The sequence below is a fragment of the Saccopteryx bilineata genome, chromosome 5 (assembly GCF_036850765.1).
Source record: "Saccopteryx bilineata isolate mSacBil1 chromosome 5, mSacBil1_pri_phased_curated, whole genome shotgun sequence".
Classification (NCBI taxonomy): Eukaryota; Metazoa; Chordata; class Mammalia; order Chiroptera; family Emballonuridae; genus Saccopteryx; species Saccopteryx bilineata.
Genome location: NC_089494.1, coordinates 200501801 through 200521390, shown reverse-complemented (window position 1 = coordinate 200521390; position 19590 = coordinate 200501801). Strand labels below are relative to the sequence as shown.

Here is a 19590-nt window from a genome sequence, read left to right as displayed (position 1 = left end):
TGACATAAAACAGTGGTAGTCAACCTGGTCCCTACCACCCACTAGTGGGCATTCCAGCTTTCATGGTGGGCGGTAGTGGAGCAACCAAAGTATAAATAAAAAGATAGATTTAACTACAGTAAGTTGTTTTATAAAGATTTATTCTGCCAAACTTAGCGAAAATCCAACATAAAGTACTTGGTAAGTAATTATTATTATATGCTTTAACTTGCTGTAACTCTCTCTGCTTTATAAATTTTACAAAGTAAAGTTACTTCCCTACTCTATAAATCACCATTACTGTGGAACCAGTAGAAAATTTTACTACTAACAGATACAAAATTGGGCAGTAGGTATAAAAAGATTGACTACCCTTGACATAAAACATTGCATTATTTTTAGTTATACAATATAATGATATTATATATAATTGATTAAAATAAGTTTAGCTGATATTCACTACTGCACATAATTACAAATTATTTTTTCCTGTGATGATAACAAAAATTTTATGAAGTGACTTCCAAATATATAATACAGTATTTTTTTCTTCTTATTATCCAAGTGAGAGGAGGGGAGATAGATTCCGGCATGCACCCTGATAGGGATCCACCTGGCAAACCCCACCTGGGGCCAATGCTCTGCCCATCTGGGGCCATGCTTCTTTTTTTTTTTTTTTGTATTTTTTTCTGAAGCTGGAAACGGGGAGAGACAGACAGACTTCTGCATGCACCCAACCGGGATCCACCCGGCACACCCACCAGGGGCGATACTCTGCCCACCAGGGGGCATCGCTCTGCTGAGACCAGAGCCACTCTAGCGCCTGGGGCAGAGGCCAAGGAGCCATCCCTAGCGCCCAGGCCATCTTTGCTCCAATGGAGCCTTGGCTGCGGGAGGGGAAGAGAGAGACAGAGAGGAAGGGGGGGGGTGGAGAAGCAAATGGGCACTTCTCCTATATGCCCTGGCCGGGAATCGAACCTGGGTCCCCCACATGCCAGGCCGACGCTCTACCACTGAGCCAACCGGCCAGTGCCTGGGGCCATGCTTCTAACTGAGCTATATTTAGTGCCTGAGGCAGAGGCTCAATGGAACAATCCTCAGCACCTGGGACTGATATATATATCTATATATCTATATATCTATATATATAGAGAGAGAGAGAGAAAGGAAGGGGGAAGGGTAGAGAAGCAGATGGCTGCTTCTCCTGTGTGCCCTGACTAGGAATTGAACTTGTGACTCCACATGCCAGGCTCATACTCTACCACTGAGCCAACAGCCAGGGCCTTTTTTTAAAGTTTTTGTATACTTTTTACAATACAGTATTATTAACTAGTCACCATGCTGCACATTACATCCACAGAACTTATTTATTTTACAACTGGAAGTTTGTACTTTTTGAACGCCATTACACATTTCACCCACACTCCCATCTCTGGCAATCACCAATCTGTTCTCTGTATCTTTAAGTTCACTTTTAGTTTTTTTATATTCCACTTGTAAGATCACACAGTATGTCTTTCTCTATCTGACTTATTGCATTGGACATAAGGCCCTCGTTAGGTAAATCCATGTTATTGCAAATAGCAGGATTTCATTCTTTTTTTTTTTTAAGCCGAATAATTTCCATGCATGTGTACAAATAAACACATTTTCTTTATCCAATCATCCATTGATAGAGACTTAAGGTGTTTCCATGCCTTGGCTAAACCCTGTAAAATAAACAGGGACATTTTTACTTATTTTTTTAATGGGGGTGGGGACAGACAAACAGAAAGGGAGAGAGATGAGAAGCATCAATTGTTCATTGTGGCACCTTAGTTGTTCATTGTTTGCTTTCTCATACGTGCCTTGACCGAGGGCTCCAGTTGAGCCAGTGACCCCTTGCTCAAGCCACCAACTTTGGGCTTCAAGCCAGAGACCATGTGGTCATGTCTATGATCCCACACTTAAGTCGTTGACCTCATACTCAAGCTGTTGAGCCTGCACTCAATCCAGTGACCTCGGGTTTTGAACCTGGGTCCTCTACAACCCAGTCCAATGCTCTATCCACTGTGCCACCACTTGGTCAGGTTATAAATATGTTTTTAAAAATTTGTGACAATATTTATAGAGTTATCATAAAATAACTATGTTTACATTATCCTAATTCCCAAACTTTAGGCTTTTAAAATAAATAAATCTACCATTAGAAGCAAATTTGAAAGCTTTAAAATGCTTTCAAGCTAGAAGAGACAAAAAAGAAAATGAAGATTATATGTATTGTATGAATAATGACAGTTTCAAACATAGAGATGGATACTACAACTTTCAGCACTGACTTATTGACTGGTGAGGTACTATTAAATAGGTGTAAGGCATTCATTTGCTATTTTCCATGGATATTAACCCATATATATATATATTTATATTTGTGTGTGTGTACGTGTGACAGAGACATAGAGAGAGACAGAGAGGGACAGAGGGACAGATAGAGACTCCTTAGTTGCTCATTGATTGCTTTCTCATATGTGTCTTGACTGGCAGGGGCTATAGCACAGCGAGTGACAACCTGCTCAAGCTATCGACCTTGGGATCAAGCCAGTGACCTTAGGTTTCAAGCCAGTGACCTTTGGGCTCAAGCCAGTGACCATGGGGTCATGTCTATGATCCTGCACTCAAGCCAGTGACCCCACGCTCAAGCTGGTGAGCCTGCGCGCAAGCCGGTGACCTAGGGGTTCGGAACCTGGGTCTTCCGCATTCCATTCCAATATTCTATCCACTGTGCCACCCCATGGTCAGGCCCAACTTATATTTTATTCATAGTTATTATAGTAGCAATGATGAATAATTTAAATGTGATGAATTAGATACAAGCATTCAAGGAACTAATAAATACCCTACCAGACAAAGTTAGACAATCTGCTTTATAAGTCATAAGCCTAATGAAAGTCAGAAACCAACCATACTGGCCTGACCTGTGGTGGTGCAGTGGATAGAGTGTCGACCTAGAATGCTGAGGTTGCTGGTTCAAAACCCTGGGCTTGCCTGGTCAAGGTACATATGGGAGTTGATGCTTCCTGCTCCTCCCTCCCCCTTCTCTCTCTCTCTTTCTCTCTCTCTCTCTCTCTCCTCTCTAAAAATTAATAAAGAAAAAAAATATATAAAAAAAAATTTAAAAAAAAGAAAGAAACCAACCATACTAAGGATTAAAACATAGTACCAAGATAGGGTAAATGAAACAGTATAGGATTGGCCTAGGAACAGACTGCCAAAGATAAAAGGAATAAACCATATATTAAACAGTTCACAATGAAAGCTGGCATCTCATAGCAATGGAAAGTGGTCCTGGCTAGACAGCTCAGTTGGTTAGTATTATCCTGATATGCCAAAGTTCAATTCATGGTCAGGGCACAGACAAGAATCAACTAATGAATGCATAAATAAGTGAAACAAATCAATGTTTCTCTCCCTGCCTACCTCTCTCTCTTACTCCCTTCTCTAAAATCAATCAATAAAATTTAAAAATAAACACTAATCAAATCAGTGGAAAGTGACAAGATATTTAATAAGTTATTTGGGCCTGACCAGTGGTGGTGCAGTGGATATAGCATTAACCTGAGATACTGAGATCCCAGGTTTGAAGCCCCAAGGTCACTGGCTTGAATGTGGGCTCATCTGGCTTAAGCGTGGGCTCACCAGCTTGAATGTGAGGTCACTGGCTTGAGTGTGGATCATCGATATGATCCCATGGTTGTTAGCTTGATCCCAAAGGTCGCTGGTTTGAGCAAGGGTCACTGGCTCAGCTGGAGCACCCCCCAACTTCTGGTCAAGACATGTATGAGAAGCAATCAATGAACAACTAAAGTGAAGTAACTACAAGTTGATGCTTCTCATATCTTTCCCATCCTGTCTGTCTCTGTCTCTGTCTCTCTCTCTTTCTCTCTCTCTCTCGAGAAAAAAAAAAAGTTAACTGGATTAGTTATTTGGTCTGAAGAAAAATAGCTGGGTCCCTAATAACAGAATCCTTGTAACAATCCCAAATAGTTCAAAGATTTATCCTAAAAAATAAAACCAACAATGGAATATAGCCAGACACATATACCAAGAGGATAGAAGAGTCCAGAAATAAACCTGCGCATATATGTTCAAATGATTTTCAACATGGGTGCCAAAACTATTCACTGTGAAAAAGACAGTCTTTTTGACAAATGGTGATGGGAAAACTGATATCCACATGCAAAAGAATGGAGTTGGACTCTTTCCCGACATCAAATGTAAAAATCAACTTGAAAGGGATCCACAACCTAACTGCAAGACCTAAAACTAGAAAACTCTTATGAGAAAACACAGGGTGAAGCTTCACAACAGTGAATTTGGCAATGATTTATTGGATATAACACTAAAGGCAAAGGCAATAAAAATATAAACAAATTAGATTTCATGAAAAATTTTAAGTTTGTACCTCAAAAGACACTGTCAAAAGTAAAACAGCAACTCACAGAATGGGAGAAATATGTGCAAATCATGTATCTGATGAGAAACTAAGATCCAGAGTGTATTAACTTCCAAATCTCAAATCAATTAGAAAATGGACAAAGGACTGAAATAGATATTTCTCCAAAACAGATATACAATGGCCAATAAACACATGAAAAGATATATAAACATCACTAATAACTAGGGAAATGCAAATCAAAAGTACAATGAGAAACCACCTCACATCTGTTAGGACTGCTACTATAAAAAAGTTGTCATCAAGGCCCTGGCCAGTTGGCTCAGTGGTAGAGTGTAGGCCCGGCATGTGGAAGTCCTGGGTTAGATTCCCGGTCAGGGCACACAGAAGTGCCCATTTGCTTCTCCATCCTTCCCCTTCTCCTTTCTCTCTATCTCTTCCTCTTCCGCAGCCAAGGCTCCACTGGAGCAAAGTTGGCCTGGGTGTCGAGGGTGGTTCCATGGCCTCTGCCTCAGGTACTAGAATGGCTCCAGTTGCAACGGAGCAACGGCCCAGATGGGCAGAGCACTGCCCCCTAGTGGGCATGCTGGGTGGATCCCAGTTGGGTGCATGCAGGAGTCTGTCTCTCTACCTTCTGGCTTCTCACTTCAGAAAAATACCAAAAAAAAAAAAAAAGGATAGATGATGGAAATCATTTTTAAGGATTACTTCTTGGATCCATAGGTAAATATTACATTATTACTAGAATGAGAGTTCCAGCATCTTTTCCTTTTATAAATGCTGAAAGTCATTTTCACAAATAAGTATATATAAGGTCTATCGGAAAGTTCTGTCCGTTTCTATCACAAGTTTCGACACATAAGCACGTTTATTTGGCGCATGTGTGCCTCTCTATTTTTATCACTTAATGTATACATACTGACGTAGCAAATGAACTAAAACAAAGTTGATTCACATTAGTCTTATGTGTGAAGCGATAGTGTACCCATGGCTACTGATAAAGTTCATTTACGCCACTGTAATTTTTACAAATTTCAACAAGGAAGAAATGCTACAGAAGCATGTAGAAATTTATTGAAAGTGTTTGGTGAAGGAATAATACCGACTATCACTTGTTTTTGTCCTTACAAAATTTTTTGAAGGGCAAAAAATTCAAAAATGAAGAAGATATCAAACAAGCACTGGTTCAATTTTTCTCATCAAAAGATAAAACATTTTTCAAAAATGGGATATACAAATTGCCCTCACACTGGCAAGAAATCATTAATAATAATGGCAATTATATTATTTAATAACGTTTATTGACGGTAAGAAAAATTTGTATTTTGTTTTATTCCAAAAACGAACAGAACTTTACGGTAGACCTTATATTAACAGAAGATATTAATTATAGAAAGGTGACCTAGGAATCCGGGCCTTTCAGTGGTACCTAATATACACAAGGATAAATAACAAGAGAAATCCTGGAATAGTCAAAGCAAATGGTCACATTGTGAATGGTTTTTTGTTGTTGTTGTTGTTGTTGTTTTGTTTTTTTTTAAACAGAGACAGAGAGAGAGTCAGAGAGAGGGACAGACAGAGACAGACAGGAACAGAGAGATGAGAAGCATCAATCATTAGTTTTTCGTTGCGCTTTGTGACACCTTAGTTGTTCAGATTGCTTTCTCATATGTGCCTTGACTGCGGGCCTTCAGCAGACCGAGTAACCCCTTGCTCGAGCCAGCGACCTGGGGTCCAAGCTGGTGAGCTTTTGCTCAAACCAGATGAGCCCGCGTTCAAGCTGGTGACCTCGGGGTCTCGAACCTGGATCCTTCCGTATCCCAGTCTGATGCTCTATCCACTGCGCCACCACCTGGTCAAGCGTGAGTGTTGATAGCTAGAGAAGGGTGGGTGTTTGGGGTTTCCTTGTGACCACTTTTTATTAAAAGTAGGGAGATCTCCAGCCAATCCTTACTTTTTAATCTTTTTGTTTTCTTTTTTTTAAAATTATTAAGTGAGAGGTGGAGAGGCCAAGACAGACTCCTGCATGTGCCCCAACCAACTGGGATCCACCTGGCAAGCTCCCTACCAGGCGATAATCTCTGCCCAGCTGGGGCCACAGCTCCGTTGCCAGGGGCAACCAAGCTATTTTAGTGCCTGAGGCCAAGGCCATGGAACCATCCTCAGTGCCCAGGGACAACTTTCCTCAAACCATACGAGCCATGGAAAGGAAGAGAGGGGTGTGCAGGAGATAGGGTGGAGTAGCAGATGGTCACCTCTCCTGTGTGCCCTGACCAGATATCGAACCCTGGATTTCCATACACCATGCCGACGCTCTACCTCTGAGCCCACTGGCCAAGGCCTAGACTTTTTTTAAATTGACTTTTCTATGACATTTGAAATTGCAGCTCAGTATCATTCTTGAAATCATATTCCCTTCCCTCTCTCTTACTATCTCTTACCGTTCATTCTCTTCCACTGGCTCCTTTTCTTCTACAAACCTGTATTACTTTGTGCTTCAGCCCTGCTTTCTTTCCATTGTTCACAAAGCCTCATGTTCCCTTGTTGATTTCACTTATATGCAGTACTTTTCAGCACTGCCTATATTCAGCTTCCTAATGGACATTCTCCTCTAGATAATCAGTGTGTACTTCAAGGACAAACATCTCCAAGGACAAAACAATGTACCTCTTTGCTCAAATCAGCCATCCCTTCAAATATATATAAGAAGATAAAAGGATGTTTTATTCTACCTCAAAATTTGGCTGAAGTGAGGCCCCCAAAGATAAGAACTACAAAAGATAAATGCCCACAACTCTAAGGAGGAAGACAAAACACCCATGTCAGATTTACTAAAAGAGAGCATCCCTATTATCATACACCTCCTGCCATTGAAAAGGAAACAAAATAAGACAGATTAGAAATAGAAGTAAATTAATAAACACAGAGTATGCTAGAACTTTACCCCAGGGTGGGATCTAAGACAGAAGAGCTCTCCAAGGAGAGAAAACTGGCATCTGAATCTTTGCAGGACAATGCATTACGATAAAGAAACTCTTAAGCCCATCTTGGTCTAGTTACCAGAATTAAATGCAATGAGGAAGTCCTTAGGAGAATGTGGCAGGTATCCCCAGGAGTTTAGGGCATATGTGAACACAGAAACTGGTCCCATCCTGGAGAATTTTGAAAGCAAGAGGATGGACAGAACTGTCAAAATGGCACAGCAAGGACTCAGAGGACAGCCAGGCAAGCTGCACTTCCATCTCTGTCCCGTAGGTTTCCCGTTAGCCAAGCAGATGCTGCAGTATGGTTAAAGGGTCTTGATGGGCCAATCTTGATGGGCCTTCTGAAGTAAGGCCGCTCAGCAGTAACAGGCTGGAAGGTGGACTACAGGAGGCAGGAGAGTCAGGAGGAAACGGCCAAAGGTTGCTGGAGTGTTCGCCACACCCATGACAGAGAACTGGGCAGTGTAGGCATACCCACAGGAGTCTCCAAAACCCTTTCTAAATGCACACCCCCCAAAAAAGTCCACACCTGGACACCTGTCACAAGTGGGTACCAACAGCTGGATTACAAATACAACAGTGCTAGGCATATAAAACCTTGTTCTTTTTCTCCTAATCTTCCTTCCAATCAGAAGTCAAAAGCAGAAAAGAGGAGAAGGGATAAGAGTCAAGAAACAGATTGTACTCCTCTTTTCTACCACATGATCCCTGGGCCAATTCAAGGTCTGAGTTGAGAGAAGCAGCTTTCAACAGGATGTCAGCTTTTGACCAAATTTTCATAACTGTACATTCAATCACCAAGTAAGGCTTACAGTTAAAAATGACCTCCGGTCAAGGGCCAGGAAAAGAAGATCCAACATGACGTGGCTAAGTCAAGGATGACAGAAAAATAAGGCTAGTTCCTGTTTTTATGCTTCCAGATACAGCCCACACATCAGTGGTGTCATTCCAGTTCCACCACATACTCCATTATGCCAGTCAGGAATCTAGGCATCATTGTGGATTCAACCCTTCCCTAACAGCCCAGCATCCAGTCATTATGCTTTAAACCGCTTTCAACACATCTCTTCCTCCCTAACCCCTTAGCTACTAGTCTAGCTCTCACCTCAAGTGCTACAATAACCAAACTTAGTGATTCTCTATCCTGGCCTATACTTCAGAATTTTAAAGTATTAAATCTAATTTCTAGGCCTTAGCCTAGAGCAGGGGTCGGAAACCTACAGCTCACGAGCCAAATGTGGCTCTTTTGATGGCTGCATCTGGCTCGCAGACAAATCTTTAATAAAAAATATAGTAACATTAAAAATATAAAACATTCTCATGTATTACAATCTATTCATTTCCTACTGCTCATGTTCATGATTGCGAGTGGCTGGAGCCAATCACAGCTGTCCTCTGGGACAACACCAAATTTTTATTGGATAATGTGTAACGTACATGGGTCGTTGTATGGCTCTCACGGAATTACATTTTAAAATATGTGGCGTTCATGGCTCTCTCAGCCAAAAAGGTTCCCGACCCCTGGCCTAGAAACTCTGATTTAAATGGGTTCCAGGGAAGGCCCAGCCACTAGTTTTTACAAGAGCTCCCCAGGTGCTTTGAAAGTGCAGCCAAGGTTGAGAACTGCTAACGTAACTGGTCTCTCCCAGAATCCAGGCTTCCCTTCCTCCAAACTGTCTTTCATAATGCCACAAGACTCCTCTTTTAAAAACTATAAACCTCCTATTATCCTAGAGCAGTGGTTTAGAAGCACAGAGCTTTCAAAAATTGTGATTCTAGGCCAAACTTTGGACCAATTAAAACAGAGTCTCTGGGGATAAGAACCAGACAATGGTATTAAAGCTCCCCAGGTAATTCCAGCAGACAAGGCTGAGACCCATGTCCTAGCAGCAATGGGAAGCAACAGAAAGTCTTTAAAAATAACAAAATCCAAACTCCCCTGAAGGTCATGAGACTTTCCATTAATGTTAGCCCCCTCACCTCTCACACTACCAAAGCAACCTGGCTCCCTGAAAGGGCCACACATTTAGACTTTTGTGTAAAGTATTACCTTAATCCAGAAAGCCTTCTCTGCTTACCTACAGCTAAAACCAAAACCAGCTTTTTAACATTAATACCTTTCAAGAATAGTTTCCTTCCTTAAAAAAAAAAAAAAGAATAGTTTCCTTTGTATAAACCCTCCCTGACATACACAGCAGAGCTCATCAATCTACCTATGACTGTTAATGATTCTATAGGGCAATTCTTAATGTTTAAGTCTTTCCTATTTAACTACTTGAAAATTAAAAACTTATCTGATTTATGTTTTTATCTCCAGTACCTATTACTATGTACAGTATATATAAGCACTCAATCTTTGCTGAATTCATTCCATTTAATAAAGATCTATATTATTATGCAGTTAGAACCCCATTTTAACAAACTGTAAGATATCATATTTATAAATTATATTCAAGTCTCATTAAGACAGAAATCAATAGCTAGACTGCTTAAAAATGAAAGTGAATACTTAATGCTTGTTCTATTTATGAAAAGTTACAAATTAAGGAAAAAGGCAGTACAAAGGGCAGTATGTTTCTAGAATCACAAGGGTGGTATCTTACAGAATAATGACACTTGAATTTCCAACTGAATATGTCCTTTAAAACATAACTTTCTCAAAAGTTTTGCTGGCTATTATGACTTCTGTATATTTTAGGAAAGTGAACTGAGACTACTTACTTGAACTAAGAGTAAAATAGTGGGTACTTTGCTACCTTCAAAAGAAAACAAATCATGAAAAGCTGTCAAATGCTTCGAATGAACTGCACATAAGCTTTAAAGCTCTGATAATATGGTTACCAACATCTGATGGCAATTTCTAGTCTCTGGGTACTCTGTTACCCAGCAGAAGTTCAATTCTCCATAAAACCCAGGGCAACTTAAGAAAAAGACACAAAATATTTTATCAAAAAGACTTATATTTACCATTTTAGACTTATATAGTCATTTATATATATATATAAATGACTACTCAAAAACAGTAATTCTGCACAAATATTAACTGAAGTACTAAACATATAACGTACCTTATCCAAGAGAGCTTTGTTGTACCTAGTCATATGGACCATGAAAATCATCTTAGCACGCAAAATGATTACTAGGTTGCTATGTGTTTAGAGTTAGTTTTTTATGTCATATATCCCTGATTTCAAAATGAATTCAGTATCACTGAATACCTATTCAGTTGTCTGGGAATACTGTATGTTAAAACCAAGGCATCTGAAGTGACTAGTAAGAAAATAAAGGCATTAACCACAGTATTTGGCATTTGTGGTTAATTATTTTTACCTTATTTGGTGATTTCAAAGGTGAGATGGCTATTTTATTTGGTGTCTGTGTTGTAGAATTTAAAGTTGATCCAATAACACCACTTTCAGATATTGTTATGGTCTTTGATGGAGTCCCAGGAGTAGACTGTGAAAGAACCCTACCTGCAAATGAGAGGCAGCACATCAGTTTGACTTTTTAAAATAATAATACAAAAATGTATGTAATGTATCTACGCTCACAAGGACTGTAGGACATGTTTACTATTTCATATGTATCCACATATGAACTTAAAACACTCAATTAAGTTCCTAATGACCTATTATGAATCTAAGCAAAAAGAAACAAAACAATGTGTCTTAGTAATAGTATTGTAACATCACTTTACATAAAGCCCATGAAAACACCTCTGCTCAGATTCTCACCAATCTTGTTAAATCTATCAGAAAATAGGCTCAGGATAGCTAAGCAAAATGCTGTGCAAACAGAGTTGCTGAAAGTCAAGACTTGAAGTCTTAAAACTTCAATCTGTTTTCTACTGTACTGGAGCTGTCTTACTCTTTGAACTTAAACCACAGGCCACAATTAAATCCACATCTATAAAAATATAGTTTTTGGACTCACTTGAACACTGTCTGGCTTAATACTGTCTGATTTTAGACTGCCAAAAGGAAAAAAAAAAATCTTCCCATCTAGATTCCAGCAAGAATACAGAAATACTGTGTTCCCTTCTGGACAATAACCTTCAGGAACAGAAAAACTGTGTCTAGATGGCTTAGGGCCATGGTCGGCAAACTCATTAGTCCACAGAGCCAAATATCAACAGTACAACGACTGAAATTGCTTTTGAGAGCCAAGTTTTTTAAACTTAAACTATATAGGTAGGTACATTCCTTATTGAGGTAGCGCCCGCACGTGGTATTTTGTGGATGAGCCACACTCAAGGGGTCAAAGAGTTCGAGCTGCAGTTTGCCGACCAGGGACTTAGGGAATTAGCAATCATATTATAATGAGTTGAAATATTAATTTTTATCCTAGGCAAGAGAAATACAAAGACATGACACATTTTCAAATTCTTAAAAGACTGTGTGGTAGTTATTAGTGCCATCTATCAAGTATTCTGGTTCTCTCCCATTCCGGACACTAGATAGAACTGCACTTCTACCCTTCCCCACTCCGTGTGGTTAGGTTATGACCACGTGACTAGTCCTGGCAAATGAATTATGAGTACAAGTGAGGTGTGTCTTTTCTTTGCCAGAACATTTACTGCCTGAGCAAGGCCTTTCAAAGCTCTTTTTCTCTGCCACGCCTGAGATAATGGCTACTCTTCAGCCCAGGTCCTTGAGAGACCCACGAGAAGAACGCCCTTTGAAAATCACTAAGTATGAATAAAAAAATAAATTTGGGGGATTAAAAAAAACCCTAAAACTTCTGAATTTAGAGATTGTTTACAGCAGGAAAATCAAGATTCTCCAGACTGATCCAGGCTGTCAAGTTGAAGGATTAGAATAATCAGTTGCACGGCAGTAATGCATACAAACAAAAACTGTTCATTCAGTTCAGCACTGAGAAAAACTTCTAACAAAAATTTCCAACTGAAATGACTGTTTCAACACAAGTGAGTTTCTAGTCACTGAAAGCGTTTCAAGCAGATGCTGGATAATCAAATCTTCTAAGAGGCCTGCTTGTTTTTCACCCAGAGAGCACTTCTCATTATCTAATCTCCAAATCCCTTTTTAGCCTTAGCTCTGTAGACAAATTCATGCAAGTATGCAAGTTAATACAATTTCACCTGGAAACTGTATTTGCAAGGCATTTACACTCTACTGTCAGGTGTTCTTCACCTGAATCAAGAGACATATTCCAGAAAGCTACAGATCGGGGGGCTGTATGGGACAGGGAGCTAGCATATCTGAGTGATAACTAGCTCTATAAGAAATTAATTTACTTGGTCTGCTGAAGGCCCGCGGTCAAAGCACATATGAGAAAGCAATCAATGAACAACTAAGGTGTCGCAACAAGAAATTAATTCACTAGTGAGTATTTTTACATTGATGAAGTTTGCTCCACAGTAGCAACCTTATACCTTGGGAAATCTGATAAGAAGGACCTGTGTCTCACTTAACCATCTCAAAAGTCTTGTGCAGTGGTTGGTGATATCAACATTTTACAGAAATGAGTAAGATAAACAGATACTGTGTTTACTCAAGATCAAAGAGAAAATCAATAGAAGAGCCATGACTAAAACACAATAGCTCTTCCACACCACTACACTGCTTCCATGATACACATATTCACTCAACAATACGTTCCCTAAACCATATCTATGTGCAAGAAACTGTTCTAGGTATTGGAGAAGCAGAGACAAAAGAACTACCATCAATTGGCTATATATACACATGCTATCACATAGATGGACCATGAGGAAATAAGCCAGTCATAAAAGGACAAAGTCAAAACGATAAAGTCTTTACTGAGGCTGGGAGGAGGGAAGAATGGATAACTACACTGCTCACAAAAATTAGGGGATCAGGGAACGTGCAGATACTCCAGTACTTTCAGCCTTTTGTATAGTGCATTTTCACCAATAAAATAAGTTGTTTTTGCATCTCATTTGCATAACTGAACAACTTTCTTTGACTTGTCGTTTGTTTTTCTGATGTTTTTGTTTAATAAAAAAAATCAAATGCCTTTTTTATCACTTCATATTCATTTTTAAATATTCCCTAATTTTTGTGAGCAGTAGATTCAGTCTTGCAAGATGGAAAAAGTATTGGCAATGGATGGTGGTGACGGTTGCACAATGATGTGAATGTATCTAATACCACTGGATTATCCACTTAAACATGATTAAAATGGTCAACTTTATGCCATATATATATACACACACACACACACACATATATGTATATATATCTTTTTACCACAATTTCTAAAAAAATAAATAAAATGGCAAGCAAAACAAAACAAAAAAAAGTTGCCATTTAAAAAAAATGAATTTAGTAGGGAGACGGACAAGAAAGACAAGTATTACAATAAAGTATGACTAAGAAATTTTAAAAGGCAGTGTGCAAGTTACTTAGGGGTCAAAAGCTTTCAAGGTAGGGGGTGGTAATCCAAAGATAAAATGGAAGAGTTAGTAGTCAAGAGCAAGAGCAAAGAAAGGCATTTCAGGTAAAAGGAATAGTGCCAAGATCCTAAATTCTGAGAGAACAATGGTCCATTTGGTAATCTCTTAAAATAAATTAAATCAGTAGATCTAGAGCTTATGGGAGGTGAAAACGAAAAAGGTATGTATTACATACACCATAAATGTCTTTAATGTTAAGAAAGCACTGGCATTTAAACTTAATCCTAATGGATGAAAGCCCAGGAAAGGATACAGCCAAGAAAATTTTAAGCAACAGTGTAACAAGATCAGATTTCCATTTTAGGAAAATCACTTTTATACAAACATAAGTTTGTCTTGAGGGAAGAGTCAGAAAAAGATATCCAGCTTCAGTGAGAAACCCAACAGTAATTAAAAAACAATCTAAATGTGCTTTGAAAGATCATTAGCTACAATATAAAGATGATGGAACTTTCTTTTTTTTGCAGAGTGACAGTCAGAGAGAGGGATAGAGAAACAGGAAGAGAGAGAGATAAGAAACATCAATTCCTTGTTGGGATATCTTAGTTTTTCAGATTGCTTTCTCATATGTGCCTTGACTGGGGGGGCTCCAGCATAGCAAGTGACCCCTTGCTCAAGCCAGCGAACTTTGGGCTCAAGTCAGTGACCATGGGGTCATGTTAATGATCCCACCCTCAAGCCAGCAATCCTGCGCTCAAGCTGGTGAGCCCGTGCTCAAGCCAGCAACCTCGAGGTTTGGAACCTGGGTCCTTTACATCCCAGGCTGACACTCTATCCACTGTGCCACTGACTGGTCTGGTAGGAACCTTCTTGTGATAAGACAATTCAACAGGAGAGCTACTTTAGCAGTTTAAAATTTGGTTTACATGAATTTAAAAGGCTATAAATAACTATTTAACAGAAGAAATTATCCTTCCAAACTGAACATAATGCCAATAACTCTAGTGAAATTTAACAGAAGTCTATCTCTATACATTTTGGTAAGGCTAATAAAAACTAGTTAAAAGACGAAGCTATGATTAGTGTGCAACGTGTTATAAATTAACCAAAGATCCAACAATGACATCTATTATAGTCAAATGTAAGAGGTGAAATCTGGACACTAACCAAAAATACATTCAGACACTTCTATAAAGACCTTGACTGTTTAGCATACAATATTCCCACATAATTAAAAAAAATTTAAGGGACTCTCTCAGACTCAAAAACAGTAAAGAACATTGCACCGAGACATTCCTCTTGCTTAACCTGTTCTACCTCCCCAAAACCTCCCAGGGAGCTGGCAGCCCCTTTTTCCTCAATACATCCAAGCCTTGCTCACTTTCAGCCAACTGAAGCCCACTTCCTAAACCAGCTCCAAATTCCAACCCTTTTCCAATCTTTCCTCTGGGACTATACCTGCTACCATGCAGCCCTCAAGATACCAGCCTTCTATATTCATCCCAAATCTCTACTGAGGACAAAAGAGAAAGAAAACATTCACTCACCCAACACTGCCCTCAAATCACAATCTTTCCATGCATTCTCACATCTGCTAAAATGAGAAGTCTACCTACATACAATTCCAAACCACAGGAAAATGGCTAATCACAGCCACTGACTTCAGAATTGCCTACTGTTATGCTGTCTGTTTAGCAAAGACAGTAGTAGGTGGTTTTACGATATAGTCCTACCCTATCCATGGTTAGTTAACATTTGAAGAACGTTATTCAAAAATACATACGAGGGGCCCTGGCCAGTTGGCTCAGCGGTAGAGCGTCGGCCTAGCGTGCGGAGGACCCGGGTTCGATTCCCGGCCAGGGCACATAGGAGAAGCGCCCATTTGCTTCTCCACCCCTCCGCCGCGCCTTCCTCTCTGTCTCTCTCTTCCCCTCCCGCAGCCAAGGCTCCATTGGAGCAAAGATGGCCCGGGCGCTGGGGATGGCTCTGTGGCCTCTGCCCCAGGCGCTAGAGTGGCTCTGGTCGCAACATGGCGACGCCCAGGGTGGGCAGAGCATCGCTCCCTGGTGGGCAGAGCGTCGCCCCATGGTGGGCGTACCGGGTGGATCCCGGTCGGGCACATGCGGGAGTCTGTCTGACTGTCTCTCCCTGTTTCCAGCTTCAGAAAAAAAAAAAAAAAAAAATACATACAAGGCCTGATGTGTGGTGGCACAGTGGATAAAGTGTTGACCTGGAATGCTGAGGTCGCAAGTTCAAGACCCTGGGCTTGCCCAAGAAGCAAGCTTCTCGTTCCCCATCCCTCATCCTTCCTCTCTCTCCCTCTCTTCTAATACTCAATAAATAAAATCTTTAAAAAAGAACAAAACATTAAAAAAAAAAACACCATACAGGAATGGGTAATTAGCATTTGAAATTCTTTAGCCAAAGTCGACCGTCCTGGGGTACTTCCTTCCAGCACAATGGAAACTAGAAATGAGTTCCAAATTGGCATTAGGAATAATGCCAGTTTAACTCTGAATTAAAGACCAGTTATCATGGCTGTGTGGTTTTCTCTAGGAATACTGAGCTGCTGGCCTGGCAAGAGTAAGAAGAGAGATGGACTTAACCAAGCTATTACAGAAAGATACAGGGAAAAGATCATCTGTGATGTTTGCAAGGGGGGACAATGATGGGTCCTGGACTCCATGCTGAATAAGGAAGACTGTAAGGACAGGAAGAGGACAGTTATTAATGAGAAAGTGGGAGGGTTAATGGACCAGAGCTTTCAAAGTCAAAGAATTGCCAGAATGGGAGTACAAAGGCAGATAATCTAGAATAAAAATAAGAAAATACTAAAATCAAGATTTCTGAGGTCTTACTGATACTGGGTGATGACCAATTTTAAAGTATACAATAAAAGAGAATCGGGTCACACTAAGAAATTTGCTGATAAAATATACCTAAAATTCTGTTATCACTTAAGCATCACGACAATTTTCTATTCATACAAAACTGCATATAGAGCACTTTAAAATACTGAAACTAAAAAGTCAAACTAAAACCATGAACTAGTATACTCCCACATGTATTAATTTAAAACAATTAGACTGAGCACCTGTGCTCTAGAGACAAACTGCCTGGGTTCACATTTCAACTTGGCCATTAACTAGATGAGCACCACCGTATTCCCAGTGACAAAATGGGGCTGGTATTTGTACCTACCTCACATAACTGCCAGGATTATAGAAGTCACTATATGTAAAGAGCCAAGAATAGTGCAGGGCATATAGTAACCACTATATTAGGTAGTATTATTAGAGTTTAAGACTTTGTACTACTTTCATGCTAAAATTCTACCCAAAATTAAGGAGACTAAAATAATGGACTGATTTTAAGAGAAGGTGTTTTACTTTAATCACACATTTAAATTTAAAAAGTGTAACATTTCTTATTAATCAGTTTGGTTTATGATAAGCTATACTTGTTTCACTAATGTATTTCAAGGAGGCAGAACAGCCTTTCTTTAAACCTAAAAGGAAGGTAAAAATATAGCTTAATGAACTATAAAGAAATATAACCTGCAATGACTGGTGGTGATACTTGAGTTGTCTGTCCTGTAACTGCTTTACTATTAATTGGTTTTGCAAAGATCAGCTTCGTAATTACTGGACCAGAGGTTGGTGTTCGAGGCTTCTTAGCAATCTGAAATATATAAATAACTATGAAGACCATTTGGTTTTACAAAACACCTATTCAATCAAAATTAGACAAAAGACTGACACACAGAAGGACACATAAAACAAGCTCATTTAACAAAATATATCACATATATTATCTAAGTATTAATGTTAAAAACATTTAAAATGTAGCCATTCATCAAAATATTAATATGATAACATCCTTAGGCCAAATAACTTTGTAGTTCACAGTAAATCCTTATTTTAGTCCCTGGGAATAGACATATAATTAAAACCAAATTAGTATTTTAAAAAAATGTTTAAAATAGTTTATTTAACATTTAATAATAGAAACAAAATACTATGGCACAGCAATATTTTTTCAAACTAAAAAATTATTCAAGAATAAAAAGATGGACTAGAGTAAGAAAGAATAGTGCAAATGATGAAGCCATCTGCAAATATAATTAAATTAGATTGACTCCTAGAAGCAGAATATAAATACATAAGATGGACTTATGCCTAGATGTTCAGCTTTACATCTATATATGTTAGGGATAGATAAACAAAGAACTGAACAAGTTAACATCCTAAGATGCAGAGACAACTTTGGCAAAACAAAGATTATTCTAAAGGCAAATCCTCTCAAATGTAATATTATTTACTAAGACATTGTTTACTAGAGTATAAATTCCTTGAAGGGAGGGTCTTTTACTCATCTCTGATCTTAGGTTATATATTGGTACACTGTTGACCTGAACGAAAACTCTCCACAAGTCAAGGAAGTTAGAATTACCAATGTTTTTATATTGAAATTATAAGTGTATGCAAAAACATAGTTTCTTCTTAAAGTTAGAAGCATACACTTAGACTTTTAGAGCAGGAAGAACATTAAATATTAATTTTATCTTTGGGCAGACATGAACATTGAGGCCCTGAAAATACTATTTATTATTAAAAAGGACTCAACATGAAAAAACATGACCAACTTGAATGACAGAAATATGCAGGAAGCTGTGACAGATCACAGAACTAGGTAAATATTAGCTTTATGCTCAAGTTATAAGTTAAACTAACATATTTTGTTACACAGCATATATTACTTTCGGGCACTCAGAACATATTACTGACAAAATAAAATGTAAATAAATTTTAAATCATTTTTTTAAAAAATAAGGGGATCCAGTACTATATTAAAAAAACACCCAACTTGCAAAAACCCTGATATACTCAAATGAGTTCATAATTGTACTTTAAAAAAATATATGTAATTTGGGAGACATACGTGTTTTCCTTAACTGTGTTTATAGGCCGGAAACTCTAAAGCAAGCCATAATATGCCACCTATTAACTTAGTATTAATAATCTCAAGAGATCGAAGTATTGACAGTCTTAAAATCCATGTCTCAAAAGAAATAATCTTAGTGCGGAGGACCCGGGTTCGATTCCCGGCCAGGGCACACAGGAGAAGTGCCCATTTGCTTCTCCACCCCTCCGCCGCGCTTTCCTCTCTGTCTCTCTCTTCCCCTCCCGCAGCTGAGGCTCCATTGGAGCAAAGATGGCCCGGGCGCTGGGGATGGCTCTGTGGCCTCTGCCCCAGGCGCTAGAGTGGCTCTGGTCGCAACATGGCGACGCCCAGGATGGGCAGAGCATCGCCCCCTGGTGGGCAGAGCTTCGCCCCTGGTGGGCGTGCCAGGTGGATCCCGGTCGGGCGCATGCGGGAGTCTGTCTGACTGTCTCTCCGTTTCCAGCTTCAGAAAAATGAAAAAAAAAAAAAAAAAAAAAAAAGAAATAATCTTAGCTATAAAGATTAGGAGTATTTACCTATTTTTAACTGATTTTCACAATTATATGACTATATGAATACTTACCAATCAGAAAAAAAAATAAACAATACAACTAAAAGCACAGTGATTTATCAAATAAACAATCTCAACCTGCCCTTTTGTTATGTTTCTTTAATGGAGCTTTGCTGAAAACTAATGATTTCTGGTTCCATTAAGGAACCATGATTTTTGCATTATGAATTCTAAACTCCCCTAAAACAAAATTATTTCATTAGGTAAAACAAAGCATGACGGATCATTTATAACAAATTTATCCAACCAGCAGATTAAGGCCAACATGAATCAAAAAAGGATATTTACAAATTAAGACTAT

General features: G+C 39.0%; 1 protein-coding gene across 8 annotated transcripts in view; it reads right to left on the bottom strand.

Moving 5' to 3' along the window:
* Positions 1-19590, bottom strand: part of LIN54 (lin-54 DREAM MuvB core complex component) — a 78782-nt gene that overhangs the window by 38226 nt on the left and 20966 nt on the right. For 6 of the 8 annotated variants that reach the window (XM_066279903.1, XM_066279907.1, XM_066279902.1 and 3 more), the window contains exons 3-4: positions 17332-17455; positions 10726-10868 (exon numbers count right to left, since the gene is read on the bottom strand). The exons of the other annotated variants lie outside the window; for them this stretch is intronic. In XM_066279903.1, coding sequence (XP_066136000.1) covers positions 10726-10868; positions 17332-17455 — 267 coding nt within the window. The remainder of the gene's footprint in view (positions 1-10725; positions 10869-17331; positions 17456-19590) is intronic. 8 annotated transcript variants of the gene reach the window in all.